The sequence below is a fragment of the Coenobita brevimanus genome, chromosome 18 (assembly GCF_032717465.1).
Source record: "Coenobita brevimanus isolate Jiangsu-jjx chromosome 18, ASM3271746v2, whole genome shotgun sequence".
NCBI classification, from domain to species: Eukaryota; Metazoa; Arthropoda; class Malacostraca; order Decapoda; family Coenobitidae; genus Coenobita; species Coenobita brevimanus.
Genome location: NC_136971.1, coordinates 13,787,508 through 13,813,162, shown reverse-complemented (window position 1 = coordinate 13,813,162; position 25,655 = coordinate 13,787,508). Strand labels below are relative to the sequence as shown.

General features: G+C 45.3%; 1 protein-coding gene and 1 pseudogene across 6 annotated transcripts in view; one reads left to right on the top strand and one right to left on the bottom strand.

Moving 5' to 3' along the window:
* Positions 1-25,655, bottom strand: part of LOC145391500 (CUGBP Elav-like family member 4) — an 884,867-nt gene that overhangs the window by 122,386 nt on the left and 736,826 nt on the right. For 4 of the 6 annotated variants that reach the window (XM_080266122.1, XM_080266127.1, XM_080266123.1 and 1 more), the window contains one exon: positions 24,481-24,609. The exons of the other annotated variants lie outside the window; for them this stretch is intronic. In XM_080266122.1, the coding sequence (XP_080122248.1) occupies positions 24,481-24,609 (129 nt within the window). The remainder of the gene's footprint in view (positions 1-24,480; positions 24,610-25,655) is intronic. 6 annotated transcript variants of the gene reach the window in all.
* Positions 9,898-10,016, top strand: LOC145391515 (5S ribosomal RNA; annotated as a pseudogene).

Here is a 25,655-nt window from a genome sequence, read left to right as displayed (position 1 = left end):
ACACACACACACACACACACACACACACACACACACACACACACGCGGGCTATACACTCTGACACATCCACACACACACACATCCACACGCCCGCACCAACACCCCCACACGCACGCAACCACCACCCATCCACGTGCCCGCAAACCCACACACGCCGTATCTTATCAGCCGTCAAAATTGCTCCGCTCTTATCTGTGAAAACTTGCATGTCACCCTCATGGTACCTAAGGAAGGAAGGAAGGAAGGAAGGAGGGAGGGAAGGAGGGAAGAAAGGAGGGAAGGAAGGAAGGAAAGAAGGAAGGAAGCAAGGAAGGAAGGGTGGATGGACGGACACAAGAAGAAAAACAGATGAAGAAAAAGGAAAAAAATTATGAAAGAATTAGCTGAAGGGAAACAGGAGAGGTGGATGGAAGTGAGAGTGGATGTAATTAGGATGGAGAGAGGAATGATGGGGAGAGAGGAGTGAAAAACGAAGTGGAGGGAGGGAGAGAGAGAGAGAGAGAGAGAGAGAGAGAGAGAGAGCAATAAGAAGGTGGAAGGGTGGGAAGAAAGAGATCAATGGAGAGAGAATGGGTGGAAAGAAAAGCAGATAGGTAAGCAAGAACAGTATACGTGAGAATGGTAGAGAACAGTGGAATAAAGAACAAGAATGGAAGGACTGGAGGTGACTGGAGAGAGTAGGAATGGATACGTATGGCCAGGAGGGAAAGGAATGGAAAGAAGAATGGGTGAAGACAGAAAAGAAAGGAATGAAGAGGAGTGAAGGAAGTCGATATGACAAGGGACAAGAGTAAAGGTACTGGAATGGAGTGACAAGGATCGGAGTGGACAGAAAAGGAGTGACTAAGAGAGGAATGAATGGGTAAGAGGCAGGGAAGTGGATAGGAGAGGGAGTGGATAGAATAGTATGGAGTAGGAGAAATGAATGGAGCGACCAACGCGGACATGAGTGGATGGAGTGGACAGGAGTGAATGGAGTGGACAGGAGTAAATGGAGTGGATGGTGTGGATAGGAGTGGATGGAGTGGATAGGGGTGGATGGAGTGAACTGGAGTGGATGAAGGGCTGTTCCACATGTTTGTTTACCTTGGTCGAGGCAGCTGGTATGCTCTGGCCTGGTCACGTTACTGAGGGGATGTGGAGGGTAGAGGGTGTGGTGGGGTGTGTAGTGTGGTGGGGAAGAGGGGGGGGGAGTGAGGGATTTGATGTGTGTGGGAGGATGTGGAGATGTGAGCAGTTGTGGGAGAAGTGGGGAGGGTAATGTGTGTGGGGGAAAGGGTGTGGGATGAGAGATGCAGAGGTTGTGGGGTGCAGCGGGTGTGTGTTTGTGGGGAGTTAGGATGTGGGTACGAGTGGAGGGAAGAGAAAGATACATCGAGGGGAGGGGAAGATGCGGGTAGTCAGAGAGAGGAAGTCAGGGGGGATAAGTGGAAATGGGAAGGGGAGGGAAAGGGGAAAAAGGGGAGGGGAAGGAGAGGAAGATAAGGAAACTGATAAAAAAAAGCGAACACAGGAAAGGAAGGCAAAAGAATTATACCCATATATGTAAAAATACAGTATTCCGTGTGTGTGTGTGTGTGTGTGTGTGTGTGTGTGTGTGTGTGTGTGTGTGTGTGTGTGTGTGTGTGTGTGTGTGTGTTTCTTCCAGTTCAATAATTCAAGGTACTAGGAAATCGACATAACAAGGCCATTGGTTTCAGTACGCTTGTTGGTCCACGTGAGGCAGCCCTGTCACTAAGTATAAAGGTGCCAATCTAAATTACTGAAATAAAAAGGTACTGAGAACGAGGGGGTAGGGATGTGGGCAGTGAGGGAGAGCTAGAGAGTGGAGACTGAGAAAGACGAGAGAGAGAGAGAGAGAGAGAGAGAGAGAGAGAGAGAGAGAGAGAGAGAGAGAGAGAGAGAGAGAGAGGCAGTGGGGGTGAGGGGGGAAAGGGGAGCAGGCAGTAAGGGGGAGGGGGGAGAGGGGAGCAAAAGCAGGCAGTGTCTCCCTAGAAATGTCAGGCAGGTGCTGGATGAGGCCTGGTTTATTCAGGTGGGGGGGGAAGGTCAGGAGAGGAGGAAGGGAGGGGAGGGGAAGCAGGGAGAGAAACAGGTGAGGGGGAGGGGAGGGGAGGGGAATGGTAGAGAAGGAGGAGTGAGAGAGAAAGCGGGGAAGTAAGGAAAGAAAGAGGGGAGAGAAGGGGAGAGAAAACGGGGAGGCAAGGAGGGAAAGGGAGGGGAGGGAAGGCGGGGAGACAGACAGGTGAAAGGGGAGGGTAATGGCGGGTAGGGACCGGGAAGGAGAAGCCAGGAAGAAAAGGGGGGAAGAAGAAGAGAGAATGGGAGGAGGGAGAAGAGGAAGAGGAGGCGGACAGGAAGGGTGGAGTAGAATGAGAGAGAGAGAGATAGAGCGGGGGGGAGAGGGGGGAGGGAGAATGACAAAGCATGATATGAGAGAGAGAAGCATGAAGGGATGGGAAGGGGGAGGGAGAAGGAAGTGAGATGGGAGGGAAAGATAAGTGCGAGAGAGATAAAGGGGGGAGGGCAGTGAATGACGTAAGGAAGGAGGAGGGAGGAAGAGGAGAGGAGAGAAGCGAGGGGAGGAGGGAGGAAGAGGATGAGAGAGGAGGAGACGGAGAGTGGAAACGGGAAGGAGACGAAAGGAAAGGTGGGGGAAACAATGAAAGGGGAGGAGAACGGGAGAGGATGAATGGGGAGGAGAAGGGGAGAGGATGGGAGGTGTGAAGGAGACGATGCGACTTGAGGAGAGGGAGACAAGAAGGAAGGAGGGGGAGAGGAAGATACGGCAGGAATGTAGAAGAAAACATGGTAGCATGAATGGGAAGAAGGGTGGCAGGGAGAGAGAAAGAGAGCGGAGAGAAAGAGGAGGATAGTGGGAGAATGGAAGAGGGAACCTCAAAGATTGTGGAGGGATAACTGAAAAACACAGAAAACCGCAGGATATATATATATATATATATATATATATATATATATATATATATATATGAAGAAGGCAAAAACCAGAGAGGGAAGGGAGAGGAAGGGAGAGAATGGGGCAAGAAACAGGGATGAGAAGGGGAGAGAGTGTGGCAAATATCAGTGAGAGAGGAGAGGAGAGAAAGGAGTAAGAGTCAAAAAGGAAAGGGAGGAGAGGGGAGAGAATGGGGCAAGAATCAGTGAGAGGGGGGAGGGGCGGGCAGGGCAGGTGACATTTACAGTTGCCTGACTTTTCCCGGTATTGACACGTCCCCTCACCTGGACATCTCAGTAAGGGGGGGGGGGATGGACGCTAAAAATAGGGGGGAGGGGGAGGGAGTGGGAAATGTAGGGGAAACTGTGAGGAAAGGAAGGAGGGGAATACAGGGGTGCGAGAGGGGGGGATGAGGAGGGGGGAAGGTCGTGTGGAAAAGGAAGGGAAGGGGAGACATAGGGGTGAGATGAAGGAACACTGATAAAGGGGAAACAGAGGAGGATGGGAGGAGGAGAATGAAAAGGGAGAGGTGTGGAGACGAAGGGAAACGTTGAAAGGAAAGAGAGAGAGAACACTGAAGGAGAAAACGGAAAAATGGAGTAAAGAATGGAGGTGAATAACGCTGGAGGAGGTAAAGAAGGGAAGGGAAGGGAAGGGAAGGGAAGGGAAGGGAAGGGATATATGGAGGAAGGGAGAGTAATTATGTAGGAAGGGAGGGTAATTTATGTAGGAAGGTGTAATTATTTTGTTAAGGGAGGGTAATTATGTGGGAATGGAGGGTAGTGAATGATAACAGCAAGAAGGGGAAAGAAAAGAAGGGAGGAGAAAGAGTGGGGAAAATCTAAAGGGGGGGAAATAAAATTGAAGGAGAGGGGGAGGAAAGATAAATAGCGAGTTAAGAAAATGAATCCCCACTCACTTCCCCCTCAACCCCCACTCACTCACCCTCAATCCCCACATCCCCATCAAGCTCAATTTCCCACTCACCCCACTCAATTCCCACACAGTCCCCACTCACTCACCCTTCAATCTCCACACTCCCATCAAGCTCAATTCCCCACTCACCCCACTCAATTCCCACCCAGTCCCCACTCACTTGCCCCAGTATCCCCACACTCCCATCAACCTCAATCCCCACACATCCCCTCAATTCCCCTCACTCCCCACTCACCCCCCTCAATTCCCCTCACTCTCCACTCACCCCCCTCAATTCCCCTCACTCCCCACCCATCCCCCTCCATCCCATCAACAATTACGGACGCGAAATAGGAAAATTACGCTGACTTTTTCACCAATTTTTTCCCCTGCCGGCGTGGAAAGGTAATTAGAATTTTGGCTGGTAATTTATTTCTCTCTCTCGCTTTTTTTTTTGAGGCGCGGTTGATCAATGTGTGTGTGTGTGTGTGTGTGTGTGTGTGTGTGTGTGTGTGTGTGTGTGTGTGTGTGTGTGTGTGTGTGTGTGTGTGTGTGTGTGTGTGTCGGTATAGAGACATGTGTGGGTGGGTAAGTAGGTATGTAGGTAGGTGGACAGGTGGGTAGGTAAGTAGGTTGGTAGAAAGCTTGGTAGGTAGATGGGTTGAAAGACAGGTAAGTAGGTGTTAAATAGGTTACCAGTTGCGTAACTTGGGTGGTTGGTCATTTGTTGGTAGGCAGGTAGGTAGGTAGGTAGGTAGGAAGGATGGCTGGTTGGGTGGTTGATACGTAGGTGTAAGCACTGTGGACAGAGGGTGTAAGTAGACAATCCAGTAAGTAAATAGCCATGTAAGTAGGAAGGTGTAAGTACTGTGGGTAGAGGTTGTAAGTAGACATTGCGGTAAGTAAATAGTCATGTAGGTAGGTAAGTGTAAGTATTGTGGGTAGAGGTGTGTAAGTAGACACTGCGGTAAGTAAATGGCCATGTAGGTAGGTGGTTAAACCCATCAGTCGGTCGGTCAGTCAGCAAAGGTGGGTCATTTGCATATTGATAGATTTTACTCTCTCTCTCTCGTCCCCTAACTTCCTTTCATTTTTTACCTTTTTCGTCTTCCCCCTCCTCCTCTTCCTCTACTTTAACCTCTCTCTCTCTCTCTCTCTCTCTCTCAATTTTTCGTGGTGAGAGAATCAACAATTTTCCGAATAAATGGATGTGAAATTACGATTGGCCTAAGGGGATGGAGGGAGGGAGAAAAGGGAGGGAGAGAAGGGGAGGGAGGGGAGGAAAGGGAGGGAGAGAAGGGGAGGGAGGGGAGGAAAGGGAGGGAGAGAAGGGGAGGGAGGGGAGGAAAGGGAGGGAGAGAAGGGGAGGGAGGGGAGGAAAGGGAGGGAGAGAATCTGAGGGAGAGAGGGTGAGAAAGGGACGGAGAGAAGGGGAGGGATAGATGAGGATGAAGGAAGGGAGGAAAGGGAGGAAGAGAAGAGGATGGCTGGAGAGAGGAAAGGGAGGGAGAGGAGGGGGAGAGCAGGAGGAGGGATGGGTAAAGGGCGATGAGGGATGTTAATGGAGAGGACGGAAAGAGTGTAGCAAAAAGGGAGTGAAAGTCGGAAGGGATGGGGAGTGACGAGGAGGTAAGTAGGAGGGAAGGGGATGGGAGAGCAAAGAATGGAAGAGGAAGGTGTGAGGGGCAAGGAAGAAATTGAAGAAAAGAGCAATTGTGAGCAAGAAAAAAAAGGACATGAGGAAAGGAGAGACAGGAAAAGTGGGAAAAGAGGAATGAGGAAGGAATAGTCAGTGTTAATGGATGGCAGAATGAAAAGAGAAATGGATGGATGGATGGATGAGTGAATAAAAGAGTGAACCATAAGACTGACAGTTCGATGGATGGATGGATGGATAAAAGAATGAACGAACAGAGCGATAGTTGAATGGGTGAATGGATGACTGGATGAACGGGTGAGTGATGGGATTTGAAAGACAATACAAAAGGGATGAAAGGAATTAACGGCGAATGCAATGACAAATATGAGAGAGAGAGAGAGAGAGAGAGAGAGAGAGAGAGAGAGAGAGAGAGAGAGAGAGAGTACAAAACATTTCAACATTTCCATTTCCGCCTAGACTCTCATACATTTTAAAAGCTGACCTGCATGCGTGACCTGATAACTAACATTGTGTGACAGTATCATTATCATGAAAATCGTCATTATTATTATCATCAAAATCTGCACAAAGCACATCATCATTATCATCATCATCAAAAGGCAAACATAATAATTCTCACCAATATCCCGTACGATTCATAACTATTATTATCATTACAATGCACACGTCATCAAGAGCATCATGACATCAAGACAATTATACATATCTGTTTAATGACCATCATCATCATCACTGCTATCATCATCATCATCATTATCATCATCATCATCATCACGCACACCATTCATTATCATTAGTCTCTTTCTCACGATCCATGACCATGATGACCGTCAATACCATCTCACACACACACACACACACACACACACACACACACACACACACACACACACACACACACACACACACACACACGAGACAAAGACAGAAACAAAACGAAACTGAAATTGTAGATGTTACTAAAAAGACTCCAGTAAATGTCACGAAGGCCAGGGGCTCCAGGACTGGTCATGGATTCCAGAGGTGTAGATTCCAGCAAGACAGAATTCTTAGATATCATGAATTTCACTTAGTCGCAAATTCCACAGTGTCATGGATTGTGTCATGGAGTGCACATTATTATTATTATTATTATTATTTTGGAGTTCAGTACACGCCGACGGCTTTAAAAATTTTCATTGATATTCCAGAACAACATTAACTTCAGGAACATACGGCACGATGTAGAAAAAAAAAAAACTATCAAAATTAACACAGTGGTGGGGAATACAGAACCTCGCAATATACTTCAATTTGCGATGAAGTTTTGTTTCGCTTCTCAGAAACTCAACGTAGCCAAGAGGTGAAGTGAAATGGCTGACTGAGAAGTTTTACAATCCCAGGACCAAGGGACGTCATACTTTGGCTGAATAAAATCATCTGGCGTTAAACACAGTAAACAAGTACCCGGGCTGAAAAGAATTAGGAAGAAAAGAAGATGGGATATTTAAGCTACGATTCATTAATATATAGACTACGATTCATTATTATATCATACAGTATTTAAACTATTTTTTCCTCTACCCTGGCCTAAAATTGCCGCCACTCCATCTTGAACGCCGAGATGAAATAATTTACCAAGATAACATGATGCTAGTCACGAAGAAGTGCCATAGAAAGGATGTGGCGCAGTTGGTATAAAAGCAGTAAAGGTATAAAAATCTGCATTAGGTTCACGTGAAAAGGTATAGGTAAATATAATTAAACTTCCAGCACACATGACTCTACATAGCTTTCATAAACCTCTCCAGTTCGAGGGTGTCTTGTATATATTATCCTCCCTATCTTCATGGCATCTTGTTTAGCCTATCATTTACGGAAGTGGCGAGGTTAAATATAGCCTTCATTAACCTCTTTCACTACTGTACTACACTTGTTTTGACCTGGCCCGAAACTGTCTGCTCTGCGTGTTGAATCCTAAGTTGCAGCAATCGATTAACACTAAGATATAATGCTAGTCACGAAAAAGTGCCACGGGAAGAATGAAGGGCCACGGCATTGTCTTTTGCTGCCACTAAGTTACTTGAAGTAAGCCGTACAGGGACGAATATCTGGGCCAAGCAAGGGTATAGGGAGCTCTCCTTAAGCTAATTACAATCGTCTGGTGGTGGCAAGAATGAAAAAAAAAAAAAAAAACTGCGAGAGTGAAAGAGTCGATTCAAAGGTAATCTATTTATCTATCTATCTATCTATACCTACACAATCCTACCTACCTATCTATCTATATGCCAATACAAAATCACATTTACAGACTGGGAGTGTAAGAGGAATCAGAATTTTATAAAGCTTCTCATGTGCAAAGATGGAGAAGACGTTTATATTGGTGTGAAATAGCGTCAGATTATTTTCACAACTAATGCCTTTCTTCTCTAATACCCAAATGCCGATATCAGGACTGGTATGCTTAGGAAATTTATCACACACAAATACTTATCCGCACTCAATTTAGCACCTCTCTCTCTCTCTCTCTCTCAGCCGTAATATCCTTAATTTTTGTACGCCCTAAAATAGATCTCGGCTCCCCAGACTATCGGTATTTGTCTGCTGTCTGTTGTTCCTCCCATTCCCTACGTCCCTTGGCTCTCTATTCTGTCTGTTGTGTCTATTTCGGTGGCAGGTTTGGCCTCGGCGCGCGGCCAAACACCTGCATTATTGACGAGCCGAAACTTCCCGCGGGACAGAAACCTGCTCTGGCTTATAAGGATATAATTGAGAAAATCGTGTTAGAGTCTGAGAGAGAGTGTCGTGCTGGAGAGATCTATACCTGTACATGTTTATCTTCCTCCCCAACCTGTCAGCTTCCTAATCTACCTCTGTCCACCTCTTTTACCTGTCTGCCTATTTGCCTCCCAGTTCATTCGCTATTCATCTGCCTACCTTCAAATATTTATCTGTCAGTCTCTACCTGTCTACTTGTACGCTCACCTGTTGATCAGCCAGTCTGCCTCTAGTTTACCTGTTTACCTGTCTTTCTCCCCCACCTGTCTACCCCAACGTTCACATGTTGGTTTACTTATTTGCCTCCTAGTTTACCTGGTTATATACTGTTTGTGTGAAAGTTTACTGGTCAGTTTACCTGGGAATTTGTTAATCTTTGTTTTTCTCTTTTATCTACCTGTGGAGAGAGAGAGAGAGAGAGAGAGAGAGAGAGAGAGAGAGAGAGAGAGAGAGAGAGAGAGAGAGAGGGGGAGTAAACACTTGTATTATTAACTACCTGACCAACTTTCCTCAACACAGGGAAAACCACTTCAAAACCTTCATTACTGCATAGCCAAAGTACTACAGGGAAAACGTCTCTCTCCCTCTCTCTCTCTCTCTCTCTCTCTCTCTCTCTCTCTCACACACACACACACACACACACACACACACACACATACACACAACTTCACAATCAAACAGCAGGGAATATTACAGTGAAATATGAAGACTAGAGAAAACTGCTTCGGAAGACTTTGCTTATTACGAAAGTGGTCAAGATCCTTTATAAATATCACCCGTGGCTCTCATCATCATCATCATCATCATCATCATCATCATCATCACCACCACCACCACCACCACAGTTCCTAGTCAGTAACCTTTTCAGCCACTGCACATCATTTTCATTTTCCTTGCCCTCCCCAAATGATTTGACTCAACTTCCGAACGGTATCCAGTAATGAAGAGGTTGATGTGAATTATATGTAATCCCTCCACTTCTAAGTCTCTCCTAAGCTAACTAAAAAGCCTCTGAAATTAGCAAGAATGAAAAAAATAAAGAAAAACATCGAGTAAAGACGTTAGCCTGAATTTGAAGCCCCGGTAATGTTTGAATTGTTGAGTCTGTGTTAATAATTCTCTCGTTTTCTGTGTCTGACGAATTTCCTTCTCTGTCTTTTCCCTTTCTCTCCCTTCCCCTCGTTCCCTTCTTCAATACGTCTTTCTTTTAGTGCGATTAATTAGTACTCTCTCTCTCTTTCCCTTCTTCAATACGCATTTCTTTCACTGCGATTAATTAGTCTCTCTCTCTCTCTCTCTAGCATCACGTGCATTCATTTATGTTAACTTCACGATAAGAAAATAAACAATACTTTTTAATACGTTGCCGCTTAAAACAAACCATAATGGCGACCAGAGCGGGGAACGCTGTCTCCCCTGCACATCTGTTACCCGTGATTTTCTTTCAATTGCAAAATCTATTTCAGGTGGGAACTTCATGTTTTCAGTCATTTTCATCACTCTAACTTCGATCACGCTCACTAATTTTTCTTTATTCTCTCTCTCTCTCTCTCTCTAAGCTGGGTAAATTCGTCCGTAGGCAGAACAGTGTATAAAAAAGCGTCCTCAAGCAACGGCCATACCACATTGAGTACACCGCTTCCCGTCCGATCAGGGAAGTTAAGCAACGTTGGGTCTGGTTAGTACTTGGATTGGTGACCGCCTGGGAACACCAGATGCTCTTGGCATCCCTACGTGTCAAGTGGGGTTGATGGAGGATTAGTGCCCCTTCCTGTAAAACAATTAACTCTAAGCCCTTGGCCACCCCGTCTGGGATACATGGCGCCTGGCAATGAATGAATGAAGCTGAAGGAATTAATGCATCATGAGAAACTGAATGCACATACGCCAAACTTTCCATTTCTCCTTTAATCACTCTTTCTATCCATCTATCTATCATTTAATCTACCGCCAGACTTTTATTCAACCGTTCAATCTGATAACTATTTTTCTATTCCATTCTTGTTCTTTTTAAAAGATTATATTCAACTTAGGCCAGATCGATGGTGCTGAGAGGGTTAATGTAGGGGTTAATCTAATCTTCCGAAAATTGTCTCCTCAGCCGTATAAAATCGCAGGGAAAAAGCAATAAATACAAAAAGAAGCCATCGTACAGAAGGAGTTAAGGGTAAAGAGGATTTACACACACACACACACACACACACACACACACACACACACACACACACACAAACACACACACACACACACACACGCACACACACACACGCACACACACACACACACACACAAAGCATCAACCAAACCATACTCCGCTTACTCCAACTTGGCCTAAAATTGCGATCTCCCCCCGTCTTCAGGGCTGAGCTGTTACTCTAGAACATGATGGTGGTCACGAAGAGGTACTTTGGAAAGGAAGTAGAGCCGTTCATTCAGATAAACCCAGGGATGCAACTACTTTATACTACCTGTACTACTATTGCTACTCTCAGACTGCATTCTGCTTAAGAGTAACGTTTCTCACTTATATACTTATATACTTGTATGTGGTTGGTTCCAGTTCTAAAAGTAAATAAATGAAAAAAATAAGTGAATAAAAATCGTCCGGGGGAAGTAAGAAAAAATCGCATCATCGGACTGAGGAGGTTAAGTTGTAGGTGAAATGATAATGAATGTGTAATCAGGAAGGATACAGGCTGGAGGAGGGGGTAAGACACTGGAACGCCTCGCTGCCTGCAAATAGCTGCGGACGTCTCTTAAAAGCGTCAAAACAAGTCTAACTCAAAGGGAATCTTAGGAGAAGCGGAGGTGGCCAATAGACGAGCATTTAGTTGGGGAGGATTGGGGCATTTAGGGGATAATGAATGCGTGAATGGAAGGGCGAGAGGGCCTGTTTTAATTCACTCCCAGCCCTCTCATTCACCGCTATTCACTGCGTCCGTCCAGTCGTCCCGGGTCTGGATATTAGGCTTCAAGATGGCCGTCGAGGCGGACAAATGTGCATCGTAAAGCGTGTGTAGCCCCAGATTAAGTGCACGCGGCGTAATTAACAGTTTACTGGCTTCTTTGCACCTACTCTAACTGGTAACTGACTCGAGGAACTGATATCTGTCTCGAGGAACTGGTACCAACTGACTCGAGGAACTGGTAACTGACTCGAGGAACTGGTATCTGTCTCGAGGAACTGGTATCTGTCTCGTGGAACTGGTAACTGACTCGAGGAACTGGTATCTGTCTCGAGGAACAGGTAACTGACTCGAGGACCTCGTAATTGACGCGAGGAAATGGTAACTGCACCTTCCCACAAAATGAAATGTGATCTGATTCCACTACAAACCTAAGTAACCACACACACACACACACACACACACACACACACACACACACACACACACACACACACACTGTACTAACGGAATATAAAATGCAGAAATCAATGAGAAATTAGATTGTACAGCCTTCGCCAAGCTAAGCCGGCCTTGGCGGGTGGGGCACTAAAAGCCAGCTCTCCTGAGTTGCGGGTTACCCTGGCACCTGCTCCGCCAAACTTCGGGATCATAACAACACAATACCTATTAACCACTAAACACCACAAACATAACCACGAAACACCACAAAGACAATCACAATGTACCACAAGTACAACCATGATACACCACAAACACAACCATAATACACCGCAAACACAACAAATATACAACACAAAGACAACAATGATATACCACAAATACAACCACGATATGCCACAAACACAACCACAATACACCACAAATACAACCACAATACACCACATATATACAACCACAATACACCACATACCGGTATACAACCACCATACACCACAAATACACTGATCCACACTTTTGAACCCTGTGTTTCTCAGGACACTCTTCTCAGGCGAATAAAAGTGTCTGGTGTCAGCTAAGGGTCAGCTAAACCTGGTAACTTTCAGGTGTGAGTCGCCTTGCAGCAGTAAAAGGTTTCAACAAAGACGAACACTGAATTATACCTAACATCTTAGTACTAAATCAACGTTCTCCTTCGGCGTTCAAAGGTAAAACTGCCATTTTACTTTATGCTGGTCATACAAAACATTATTACAACTGACTTCAAATATCAACATACACACAGTTACCTAATCTTCTTTCAATCATCATAATTTAACAAACACTTAAAAGTAGCACGATGCCAGAAACACTTGCATTAACTCAGTATCTTACAACATGTGAGGTGTTTTTTGTAGAGTGTGTATTGTAGCAGTCGACTCGCACACGCCTGACACGGGTAGGCAGCCCTAGAGATGGAAATAAAAAGCGAAAAAGTACAGTATAAGAAGGGGGTCTTGGACTGGACATCTGGCACTAGAGTACACAGGTCACTATACTCGTTTCACTCTGACTTTGTCCAGATTTATATCCTTTTGAAATCACTTAATGTAGTCCAGTGGCAGAATGAAACTATACTTCGGCTCTACATTCTTCCCATAACACTTCTTCATAACTAGCGTCATTTTCTAGTGCTGACCTATTGTCAAAAATCAGCATTCACGATGGGAAGATGGCAATTTTAGGCCAAGTCACAGTAAACCGAGTACAGCAAAATTTTTAGTACAGGTTGCCATCACGCTCTTCCCTAATCTCATGAAAATAAAAACTCCTTCTCCCCCTCCCTCACCTCCAAGCACCTGTTACAAGAAGTTATCACGGCCCCCAGTGCTCGTTTCGATACGCCGACATGCATTCAGTACAGAGCTTTTGTTTCTGGGAAGTTAAACAAGAGCTCTAAAGTCGGGATGTGGCGCTTGGCCGGGCTATTGTTGGTCTCTGGTATTGTTCAGTGGGGTTTAGAAGCTGCGTCGTGGTGGGGGTGGGGGGGGAAGATCGAAAGAGAGGAAGAGGAGCAATGAATGAGGATTGGGAGAGAGAGGAAAAAACATCAAGGGGAGAGGAAAGAAAAGGAGAGGTACAGAAAGATGGAGGAGGAAGAGGAGGAGGAGGAGATAATAAATAAGGAGAGGGGAAGGAAGAAGTAAAATGCAGGTTATATTCAACAGGTAGGGTAGGGGAGAAGAGTGATCAGTTAAAAGGGATGGAGAGGAGGCGAGTGAGAGTGCATGAAGGAGGGTGGATTTTTATGGGCGCGAGGAAGAGGAGGTAAGTGCCGATGGGAACGACAAGCCCAGTTCCTCGAGAGAGAGAGAGAGAGAGAGAGAGAGAGAGAGAGAGAGAGAGAGAGAGAGAGAGAGAGAGAGAGAGAGAGACGGGGGGGGGGGGACTAGACTCAGGTGAAAAATACATATACCTGAGAAAAGCAGGCAGTTCAGAGGTCCAGTTCATGACAACGAAATGAAGCAAAAATGGGAGGGGGACAAGAGGCTTCGGACAAATATTATACCATCATGAAGGATAGTAAATTGCCTTGATATTAAAAAAGATGGATATAAAAACAGTGGGTCCTTCCTGTTCTAATTTATGGATCGGAAAGAAGAGGCTAACAAAACTCCTGGAAAGCAAAATTTACCTATGTATGTTTGGTGTCATGGAAAGATAACGCTTCGAGCTTCTTGGCATATCACACACACACACACACACACACACACACACACACACACACACACACACACACACACACACACACACGAAAGCATAATCGTCACACACACGCACAAAAAAAAAAAAAAACGAATATGGATGTGGGCAGGTGACGTCCATCGTAAACAGGTGACTGATGGACAACCAGGGTAACTGAAAGGCAACACGGACATGAAGTGAAGGAAAACCAACAGCAACAGGCCTACTAGTCCTTTCGAAGCTGTTTGTTATACAGTTGGTTATAACTTGGGTAACTATCCCGTGAGTTAAATACAACGATAGAAAAGCAGGAAGGTAGGAGGAAGGGTAGGGTATGCAGGAAGGCAGAAATAAAGATACGGAAGGCACGAAGGTAGCATGAAAAAAATGTAGGGTAGGTAGGTAGGTAAGTAAGCAGAAGGGTGGGGGAAGGCAAGATGGAATATACGAAGAAGTGTAAAGTAAGAAGTTTAGCAGGAAATTCAGAAGGTATCAGAAGAGTAGATTAGGTAGGCAACAAAGTATGGGAGGGAAGACAGGTAGGCAGTAAGAGGAATTAAAGAAAGCAAGTAGGTAGGCAAAAGGGTAGGGTAGGAAGGCAAAGACAAAAAAGACGGGTAACTCAAAGAAAACAGGAACAGTGGTAGGCAGATACAGGCAGAAGGATGAGAGAGATAGGCAGGAAGATAGACACAAGGTTAGACAGGTATTGGGGAATACTGGCAGGTTGGCAACAGGACTGGGTAGCAAGGCAGATTGCGACAGAAGAAAGGTAACTTAAAAAAAGGCAGGATAGGTAGGCAGGAGGGCGAGGCAGGGAGAATGCTGGTACAGGAAGAAATATGAGGCAGTTAGGCAGGCAGATGCAGGCAGAAGGGTGTGGAAGATAGGCAGGCAGGCATAGCAAGAAGGGTAAGGCAGATATGCAGGCATATAAGGTAGGTAAAGGTAGAAGCGTGAACCAGGTAACAGGTAAGGAGGAGGGTGGGCGGGTGGGTAGACAAGAGGGCAGGCGGGTAGATAGGTAGGAGGGTAGGCAGGTAGGCAGGCAGGAGGTAAGGCAAGACACTGGAGATGCGGGTCACATTAATCCTGGCCCCAATCACTCCTGAGGGAACCCAAATGAGACCCAGAGGAGAACCCGAACCCATCTTGCCTTACCCCTCACCCTGGGAAAATGGTGTAATGATATAGAAAACGAGAGAGAGAGAGAGAGAGAGAGAGAGAGAGAGAGAGAGAGAGAGAGAGAGAGAGAGAATCAACTGAATATACAAGCTATCAATAACGACAGGAAAATAAATAATAACATAAAGTATAATAAGATAATGGCAAAACATGTAACATTGGATCTCGCAAAGTTGGCATCAGGAAGGGTAAGTGCGATGAGTGAAGAAATGGGGAAGCGTTGTACTGCCCATTGTGTGTGTGTGTGTGTGTGTGTGTGTGTGTGTGTGTGTGTGTGTGTGTGTGTGTGTGTGTGTGTGTGTGTGTGTGTGTGTGTGTGTGTGTGTGTGTGTGTGTGTGTGTGTGTGTGTGTGTGTGTGTGTGTGTGTGTGTGTGTGTGTGTGTGAGAGTCTGTTTTTGTTTGTGTTTTTGTGTGTTTAAGAGTCTGTTGTTGGCTGTGTTTAGCGTGTGTTAAGAGTCTACTGTTGGCTGTGTTTTGCGTGTGTTAAGAGTCTGCTGTTGTCTGTTTTGTGTTTAAGAGTCTGTTGCTATCTGTGTTGTGTGTGTATCAAGAGTCTTTATCAACCGTCAGGGTGCAAACATGTGCCAGCGTATGAAAATAAATTACATAGTACGAGCACCCACTTTAAATGACAGTCCAGGCTGGAACAGAACCCAGGCTATGGGAGTTGACACTATTGCTATGGAGAGGAACGTGATGACTAATGAGCACCAGCAAAGGAATATATAAAACGGAAGTAAATACTCGTATACAAACAAGAAAAAATGAGGAAAAATACCATTGACGATTATACCATTAATCTGGAAAAACACTATAATTCCTTAAAAAAAATGCAGGAAACAAATACTTCAAGAAATTCATGTAAAGAAGAAAGTGAAATTAAGATTATATAAATGAATACATTTAATATACGAGTATACCTGTGAATAAACACCGAATGAAATGCAAAAAAAAAAAAGTGAAAATAAAATAAAAAGGAGAGTAAACCAAATAAGGCCATACCATAAAAAAATGTGGCCACACACAATTCTGAAACACAACAGAGGCATAAAATGGAGGCCTGGGGTCCCTTTTTAAAAGACTGGAGGTACTGACGGGACTTGGAACGGCATATATATCCAATAAAATTTCGAAGTTTAAATGGTACAAAGAGGGGGAACTTCCGGAGATGGGAACGAGGGCAGAGGGACACATGGGTGGGTGAGAACGAGCCTGGAAAACTGTTCTTTGGTAGAAATTCCCCCGAAACACCCAACAAATATTAATATAAAAGAAAAAAAACTAAATGAGTCACACGGATTCTAAAATTTGCAGCCGTGAGGGAAGGGGGAAGAGGGGGTTGCGGGAGGGGATGGGGAAGAGGGGGTTGCGGGAGAGGATGGGGAAGAGGGGGGTGCGGGAGGGGATGGGGAAGAGGGGGGTGCGGGAGGGGATGGGGAAGAGGGGGGTGCGGGAGAGGATGGGGAAGAGGGGGGTGCGGGAGTGGATGGGGAAGAGGGGGGTGCGGGAGGGGATGGGGAAGAGGGGGTTGCGGGAGGGGATGGGGAAGAGGGGGTTGCGGGAGGGGATGGGGAAGAGGGGGGTGCGGGAGTGGATGGGGAAGAGGGGGTTGCGGGAGAGGATGGGGAAGAGTGGTGTGCGGGAGAGTAAGGGGAAGAGGGGGTGCGGGAGGGGATGGGGAAGAGGGGGGTGCGGGAGGGGATGGGGAAGAGGGGGGTGCGGGAGAGGATGGGGAAGAGGGGGGTGAGGGAGGGGATCGGGAAGAGGGGAGTGCGGGAGGGGATCGGGAAGAGGGGAGTGCGGGAGGGGATCGGGAAGAGGGGGGTGCGGGAGGGGATCGGGAAGAGGGGGGTGCGGGAGGGGATGGGGAAGAGGGGGGTGCGGGAGGGGATGGGGAAGAGGGGGGTGCGGGAGGGAAAGGGGATGAGGGGGTGCAGGAGGGGAGGGGGAAAATGGGAGTGCGAGACATGAGGGGATGAGAATAGGGGCAGCGTGAGGGGTGAGAGGAGAGAGAGAGAGAGAGAGAGAGAGGGGGGGGGCGGGGGAAGGGGGCAGTGCGAGGGAGTCAACAGTGTGACATTTACCGGGCGATCACTGGTTAAAGGTGGCATCTCACTCTCACCTCACTCACTCACTCACTCTCTCACTCTTCACTTCGGTCACTCCCATCTCTCTCTCTCTCTCTCTCTCTCTCACACACACACTCACACACACACACACACACACACACAAAATTCGATCCCTCACTCCCTTCTCTCTTTCACACTCAGCTTCAAACACCCACTTTTCACATTTCCCTCATACTTCAATTTTTTTTTTTCTCTCTCTCTCTCTCTCGCATCCCATTTAACACGTATACATCATCACTCCTCACCCTTTCACAAGAACCAGCATTTTCCTCGTTATTTTCGCACTTATCCTCTTTTCTCACATCTATACCTCGCACTTCCTCCCTCAAATGGCATACCTCTCTCTCTCTCTCTCTCTCTCTCTCTCAAATACGCACACGCTAGCACATTTACATACACAAACACATTCATTGGTACACACAGGGTCGCACAAACAGAAGGGCCCGAGTGGTTCATGAATCACATTGACGGATGGTTGGGAGAGTCTGCCCCGCCTTGCCCTGCCCTGCCTTGTCCTGCTCTTCCTTGCCTTCAACTGTCCTACCTTGCCCTGCCTCGTCCTCCCCGCCCCTACCCTTCCTTTTCAGTCAAGTTTTATTATGTTATGTTCCCTCATCTCCTGCCCTGTCTTTTCCGCTCCGTTCTGTCTTGTTCTATCCTGCCCCTCCTTGCCGTGCCTTGTCCTGCGCTCCTTCCTTACCCACCTGCCCCTGCCCTTCCACTGCTCTTTCCGTGCTATGTTCCGCTTTGCCCCATCCCACGCAAACTTGCCAAGTCCCACCTCAACCAAATATATTCCCATTCCCACTCACACCTGCCACGCCCTCTTCTGAATCTGCCCACCTTGCAGTTTCCATCCGCTCCTGTTCCGTCAGTAGCTCTTATGTGTCCTTCCCAATATCCTGTATGCCTGCTTTCATCTCCAGTCTGTCCCTTCTCGCCTTCGTCTGTCCCGTCTCATCTCCAGTGTACCCCCTCCCGTCTCTTATTTGACCCTCTCTCATCTCCAATGTACCCCCTTTCTCCAGTGTGCCCCCTCTCATCTGCAGTGTGCACCCTCTCATCTCCAGTGTGCACCCTCTCATCTCCAGTGTGCACCCTCTCATCTCCAGTGTGCACCCTCTCATCTCCAGTGTGCACCCTCTCATCTTCAGTCTGCCCCTCTCATCATCTCTGTACCCCTTCTTATCTCCAGTCTGCCCCTCAAATCTCCAGTGCATCCCCTCCCATCTCCAGTCTGACCCCTCCCATCTCGTCTGACCCCTCCCAACTCCAGTCTGCCCCTCCCATCTCCAGTGTATCCCTTCCCATCTCCAGTCTACTTCTCTTATCCCCAGTCTTATCTCTCCCATCTCTGGTGTACTCCATCCCATCTCCAGTCTGCCCCACCCATCCTCAATCTGATCAATCTCATCTCAAATCTACCTAGCCCCACCTCCAATCGGCCCCATCTCCAATTATCCTCGCCATACTTCCAGTCTGCTCCGTCCCATCGGCAACATTCCCAGTCCTATCTTCAATCAGTTGCACGCCGCCACACCTGCAAACTGCCAGCCTCACCTGCAGCACTTCAAGTTCTATCTCCAATCAGCTCCTCCCGCCACTACCTCCACTCAAACCCTCCTTACCTCCAACACTCCCATGCAGTTCAATCTGCAACCAGGTGCACACAGCCCCACTTCCACTCAGCCCCGCCACACCCCAGCTTGCCCCGCCCCACCTGCAACACTCCCAGTACCATTTGCAATCAGGCCCACCCAGCCCCACCTCCACACTGCCCCATCCTGGTAGGTCATGGGAGGAACGGTCTACCTACGCACCTGCCCCCCACTCAGTCACCTTGTTTACACCTGTCAGGGGCCAGCTGCTGCCACCACATCAATACCACTCACATCTCACTCACTCAACCTCAAAAGATTCACTCTACCTCTATACACTCTTAATCTGTACCTAAACATTCACTCTGCCTCCATACACTCACACTGTTCCCATACATTCACACTACTGTACACTCACTGTCCCCATACATTCACTCTATCATCTCGGCATCGCTACATTGGTTTACCTTCACCAGACATACCTTGGCCACTCCCACAATCTGATCACTAAGACGTGGTTACGTGAAATACATTCGCTTCCCACATTCCCTGCACCTACAGCCATCAACCATACTACCCTTTCTCAGTCACTTACACTCCCTTTATTTGTTACTTTCAACAGATTCCTTAATAATCAAGTTCGCGCGATTACACCACTCCAACCGGAGAACTACCTCAATAACTAAGTTCATATTTCCTTTCCCTATTTTATCCTCTTTTATGTAACGTTAATCGCAAACGAGATCAGTTTACCCCTCTAGTTATATTTCTGTCATTATCTGCACGACAGAGAGATATATTGGTAATACTTTTTTGTACTTTTAGTCATAATTAATCACGTTTAAATATTAACAAAGAGCCATCAGCGTCGATCAATACGCTTAAAAGCATTACACCTAATCAATATATATTTTTCAGGATTAATTGCCGTCATTAAATTTATAAAAAAATCTCCACAAATCACTAATACGTGTGTGTGTGTGTATATATATATCTATATATATATATATATATATATATATATATATATATATATATATATATATATATATATATATATTTTCCCAACATATCCATCAATTAACATAAATATGTTTGGCATTATGTCGTCCTCACTGATTAGTGTACAATATTGTAATTCGATTTAAAAGCTTTACTCTCATCAGTGTCATACACCCAAGCTTTAGTCACTCATCACATCTACTCATACACAACCCCATCAGGCCGTAATAGACACACCATTACTCATATCATCACAGACACTGCACCTACCTGCCTCCGCCATCACATAATACACAGTAATTAAAGTGTCCGCTGCGGATGCACCTGGAAGGGAACATAGTATAATCCTGGTAGTATTCTCGTAAGATTAGCACCCGTAGCACATCTTCCTTGGCGATTTATTATGCATTTTACACCCTAGCTTTGTACGGTACTTAAGCATAGATGGTAATGACTTGGCTTAAAGAAAATAAAGGTGTTCTATGCAAAAACAAACTGGCCAGGAGGAGGTGCTGGGGGGCCTACAGATTTAAAGAGAATACAAACTTTCAATTAATTCCCTCTCACTTATTTTTACAGAAATTACAGTGAAAGAAGGTACAAAATTATCCCACGTGTCTATCATCCCTGAAGAAAAAAAAATCTTAGGGAAATACTGGTTAATTTATGTTGTGGAGGTGACCCAAGGGAAGAGGGATTATCCTTGAAGGGCTGCCATTTTTGTGGACGTAGACAACAACCTTGGTCTACTTTCCGATACACATGCTCTTTACGCTACAGATATATCACACGAGGTCCTTCGCTGGGTGTGGTAGCTGTGCACTGTGGTAGTTGTGGCTGTGGTGGTGGAATTGCTTGTAGTAGTTGTGGTATGGTGGTAGTGGCTGGGGTGGTTGTGGTAACTGGGATGGTTGTGGTAGATGGGGTGGCTGTGGTAGTCATGGTAGCTGTGATGGTTATAGTGGTTGTGGTGGTTGTGGTTTTGGTGCTAGTCGTTGTGGTAGTTGCTGCAGCAGTAGTAGTTGTGGTGGTGGTAATGACAGTAATGGTGACGATAGCAATGATGGTGGTAGTAGAGGTTATGTGGTACTTAAGGTGGTGGTACTAGTGGAAGTACTTCTGGCAGCTGTGGTTGTGGTAGTGGTGGCAGTCATTGCGGCGATGTTAGAAATGGCGGCGTCAGCAGTGATACAGAATAATTGTGGTTGGTAGTGCTTGTGGTTGAGGTGATGGCCGTGTAAAACTGTGGTAAAAGAATGCTGGTGTTGTGCTGGATTATGTCAGAAGCTGTGGTGGAATGAAGGTATGATGACTGTGTGGCGGTGGTGAAAATATGTGGCACAAATCCTGTGGTGCAGTGCGGCGGAATGCTGGGGGAAACAAATGTGGTTGTGTGGTGAAGTGTAGTGAATGTGTAGGTGTTGTGGTACTGTGGTAAATACGTAGTTGTATGGTGGAAGTAGAATGGTGAGATAAAATTGTGTTAGCGGTGATTTAAAAAAAGTGTGTTGTGGTGTGGTGTGGTATATAAGTGACGTAAGTGTGGTGCTGGCGGTGGTGGTGGTTGTGGAGAAAGTACTGTAGGTAGGATACAGTGACTATACTGAAGTTACTTGAATATCTGACGTGGTGAAAAAAAAAAAAAAAAAAAAAAAAAAAAGGTATACTGGTAGTACTGGTGATGTCATTGTGGTGTGGGTGTGAAGCAATGCAGTGGGAAGTGATGAAGGACTGGTGGTGGTGTGGTGAGGCGTGGTGGTGGTAGTGGTGGTGGTGTGGTGAGGTTTGGTGGTGTGGCAGTGGTACTGGTGGTGGAGGTCTGGTGGAGGTGTGGCTGTGGCTGTGGTACTGGTGGTGGAGGTCTGGTGGAGGTGTGGCTGTGGTAGTGGTGGTGGAGGTCTGGTGGAGGTGTGGCTGTGGCTGTGGTAGTGGTGGTGGAGGTTTGGTGGTGTAGCTGTGGCTGTGGTAGTGGTGGCGGAGGTTTGGTGGTTGTGTGGTGAGGTGTGGTCATGTGTCTGTGGTATAATGGTGGTGGTGAAGGGTGTGGTCGAGGCTGGGTTATGGTTGCGATATGGGAAGTGGCGGTGGAGGTTTTGTGGTTGTGTGGTTAGCAGTAGTGGTGGCGGGATTGTGGTGGCAGTGGTTGTGGTGGGGTGGAATGGTAGTATGGTGAGGCCAATGACAGCGTGGTGGTTAATTAATTGGTTAGTGTATGACAGAGTGTCAACAGCACAGTAAGGTGCATTCACAGTACACTGCACAGTGATTACATTTGAATAAAAGAAAGAGTATACAGTGAAGTCTGAAGTATGAATAAGTGGAGTATCTGGGAGTGTGTATTTATACAGTGAAGTATGCTGAAGTATGTGTCAGTGCAATGAAGTGTATAGTGAACTGTATACTGAAGTGTTGTGAAGAATACAACGAATTGTATACAGTGAAATTATGAGTAAGTATATAGAAAATGCGTAGTGAAGTGAATTTAAGGAAGTGTAGTGCAAAATGCACAGAAAAAACAGTGGTGTAAAGTGGTGTATAATGAAGAACATAGTGATGTGCAGAGTAGTGTAGAATGCAAAATGTACTGAAGCGTACAAGAACAATGAAACAATGAAGTAGTTCAGTGTACAGTGAGGTACATTAATAAAGGTACAGTGAAACGTATGAAGGTACAGTGATGTGTATATGAGTGCAGTGAAGTGCATAACAATGTACAGTGTGGTAATATCAAGTATTGGTGTTGCTAATGTAATGCTGTAGTGGCAAGATTATGGTGCAAGAATGATAAAACAGTATTTGGGCAGCTGAGTCACAGTGAGGAAGGTCTGGTGTATTCCTAATATTGTGTAGTGGGGACGGAATGATGGGCAAAGGTAGTGCAGATGTGGGAAGCCTAGCGTGGAGAGCTGTAGTGTGATACAGTATGTTGTAGTGCAGTGTAGTGACAATATGGAGTTGTAAATGGTTTAAAGTGTAGCCTAAGGTGATATAACGAACGACAGCACAAGCAGTATAATACAGCGCAGCGTAGCGTAGTAGACGCAGAGAGTGACGTGTGGTGTAGTAAGTATGCAGAACATACGCAGAGTTCAGGGCTGTAGTGAATGAAATGTTTAGTGTATTATTGGGATCGTTTTGTGCAGTGTAATAAAGTACTATTTTGTTGCGGTAATGTAGGGTACTGTTTATTCAGTGCATAAACACAGTAGAGAAAAGTGTAACAGTACATTATTAGTATAGTACAGTATAGTACACCATAGTACAGTACAGGTAGAGCACAGCAGAGCAGAGTAGAGTAGAGTCGAGTAGAGTACAGTACAGTATAGTATAATACAGTACTGTACAGCAAAGTGATGAATCGTGCATGCAGTGTAGTGTGGTGTGGTGATATGATGTGAATGTGGTGTTGTAGTACACTAAAGTGTAGTGTAGTGCAGCAATGCATAGAGTGGTTGTGTTATGTGGTGTAGAATAGTGTGGCAGTGTAGAGTGGTACAGTGTGGTAATGTGTAATGTAGTAGTGTATCGCGACAGTGCAGTGATGTACTGTGTAACAGTAACGTGGCTGGTAATGCAGTGTGGCCGCGTAGTGTGATAATGTAGATATGTGTAGTGTGTAGTTCCGGGCACTGTAACTATAGCAGAGAGTGATAGTGTGGTATGGTACTGCAGAGTAATGGGGATTGTGTTGAAATATTTACTGTGGCGGTGCAGAGTGGCATGGAGTTGTGTGGTACTGTGGAAGAGTATTATATATATTATATTATATTATATATATATATATATATATATATATATATATATATATATATATATATATATATATATATATATATATTTGTGTGTCAGAATGTATATGTGTCACAATGTATATATGTATGTGTGTGTATGTATGTATGTATGTACGTACAATGTAGTATGGTGTAGACAGTGTGATAGCGCATAATGTACTAGTGATATGAGGAAGTGCAGTAGTATAGTACAGTATAGTACAAGTTCATGGTAGTACAAACAGGTGCTAAATAGGTCTTGTAGTGTGTTAGTGCATAGTTTGGCAGTATAATGCATGTACGGTAGTGATAACATCCACAGCGACTCAGGGGATACAACAAGCACAACACAATCAAGGTCGCATGCAAAAGCCAACAAATGCAGTGCTTGTCCCCTCACGACCTCATTGGCTACCTTCATACTCAGCTCGAAGGACTTGGGGCTACAGAGGCTATCACCAACAATTTGTACCTCATTCTTAGTTTCATTGGGTTATTGTATCATTTTACACTTTCATTTTCATTATCCATGCTCATAACTCTGGTCAATCGCTTCTTTATATTCTGTTTCTTATGAAGTGAATCTTGAGTTCATCATGCTAACTTTACACCTCTTCCCTCGTCCAGTCTTACCTTAGGAATATGGTGCAACTACACTCTGATTATCACAGTTTTCTTTCCTTGTTCTTCGAATATCTAATTAAAGATGATTTAGTTTTCCAATATTCCTTGATATTTTGTACTCCTTGTTTGCCAAAGAAATGCACCTAAGGTGCAGGTCTAGAGCAGTAATACATATTTTTTTTCTCTTTTCCAGAGTAAGGTTTAGTGTGCGAGCTGCAGCTATAGATACGTTGTTAGTGTGTGATGTGGCATGGTAGGAGTGTGGTAAGACCCAGTGTGTCCCGCCCTGTGACTGGTGTGCCGGCTCCCTACCTTTACTGCCGCCATCGGGACCCCTGAGAATGGTGCATTCCTCTATGTTCCCGTAAGGTTGGAAGAGCTGACGGACATCCTCTTCAGTCTGTTGTTTACTAAGCATGCCCACGAACAGTTTCCTGTCCTCTGAAAACAACGAAAGCCACGCTGATTGTACATCTCTCTCGGGTTTATTTACAGTTTTAACAATTTAAATTTGTCAAGTCTAAAAATATAGTATTTATTTGTAATGCAAACGTTGCATTGATGTATCTGACCATATCACTGCATGCAACTTTTAATTAATATTTCTTTATTTTTTTTTTTCATTACAGCATGAATTTACAACTGAATAAACGACTGGTCTCTTACATTAAGATACCAAATAGAATGAACAATATCTGGCACAAGAAGTGAACTGTAAATCATGCCAAACAATTTGCATTACTTCTAAGTAATGACTGAAGTTACTCCTCAATTGACGACTGAACTGCAGATAACTGCATAGCTTTAAAAGCGTTGAAAATTTTGCTTATATGAGAATAATATATCAACTAATAGAGAAGTGAAGTCAGTCGATGACTGCATGTACATAAATAACAGCAATGAACTATCACCAGCGAGCAAGACGACTCTCTTCATTGACACACGCATGATAAGTGATATAAAACATATCAACATCTTTCAGAGTGAGAACATCTATCATGAGACTCTGCCAAGACTCTGTAACGTGGTGGTATTCTTTCTTTAGCCAGAACCGGAGAAGAGGATATGTAGCAGCTCCTTTTGTTGTTTCGCTACCATTTTTGTTTGCACTTTTTTGGGGGCGGCACTCGAGATTCACCCATAAAAAAGCATTTGCTAAAAAAAAAAAAAAAAAAAAAATACCGGTAAATAAAAAACACTGCGTACTGGGGAATCTCAGTGTATGCAGGGGTGGGGGGGGGGAGCAGGATTGCGGGGGTACAAAAATCATTTCTGTATTCCAAGTTTGGGATATAAAGGAGGAAGTCTACTGGTAAAGCTAATAAAAGAATGGGGGTGAGCATAGGGCCTAAAGTAATGTCATTAGATGTCATTACAAGATTAAAAAAAAGTACTAAACTTTGTTCTGCTGCAAACTAGAAAATACTTTGACTCGAAAATGAAGTGATAATACTCTACTAGCAAAAACAACGCACTGAGAACAGGAG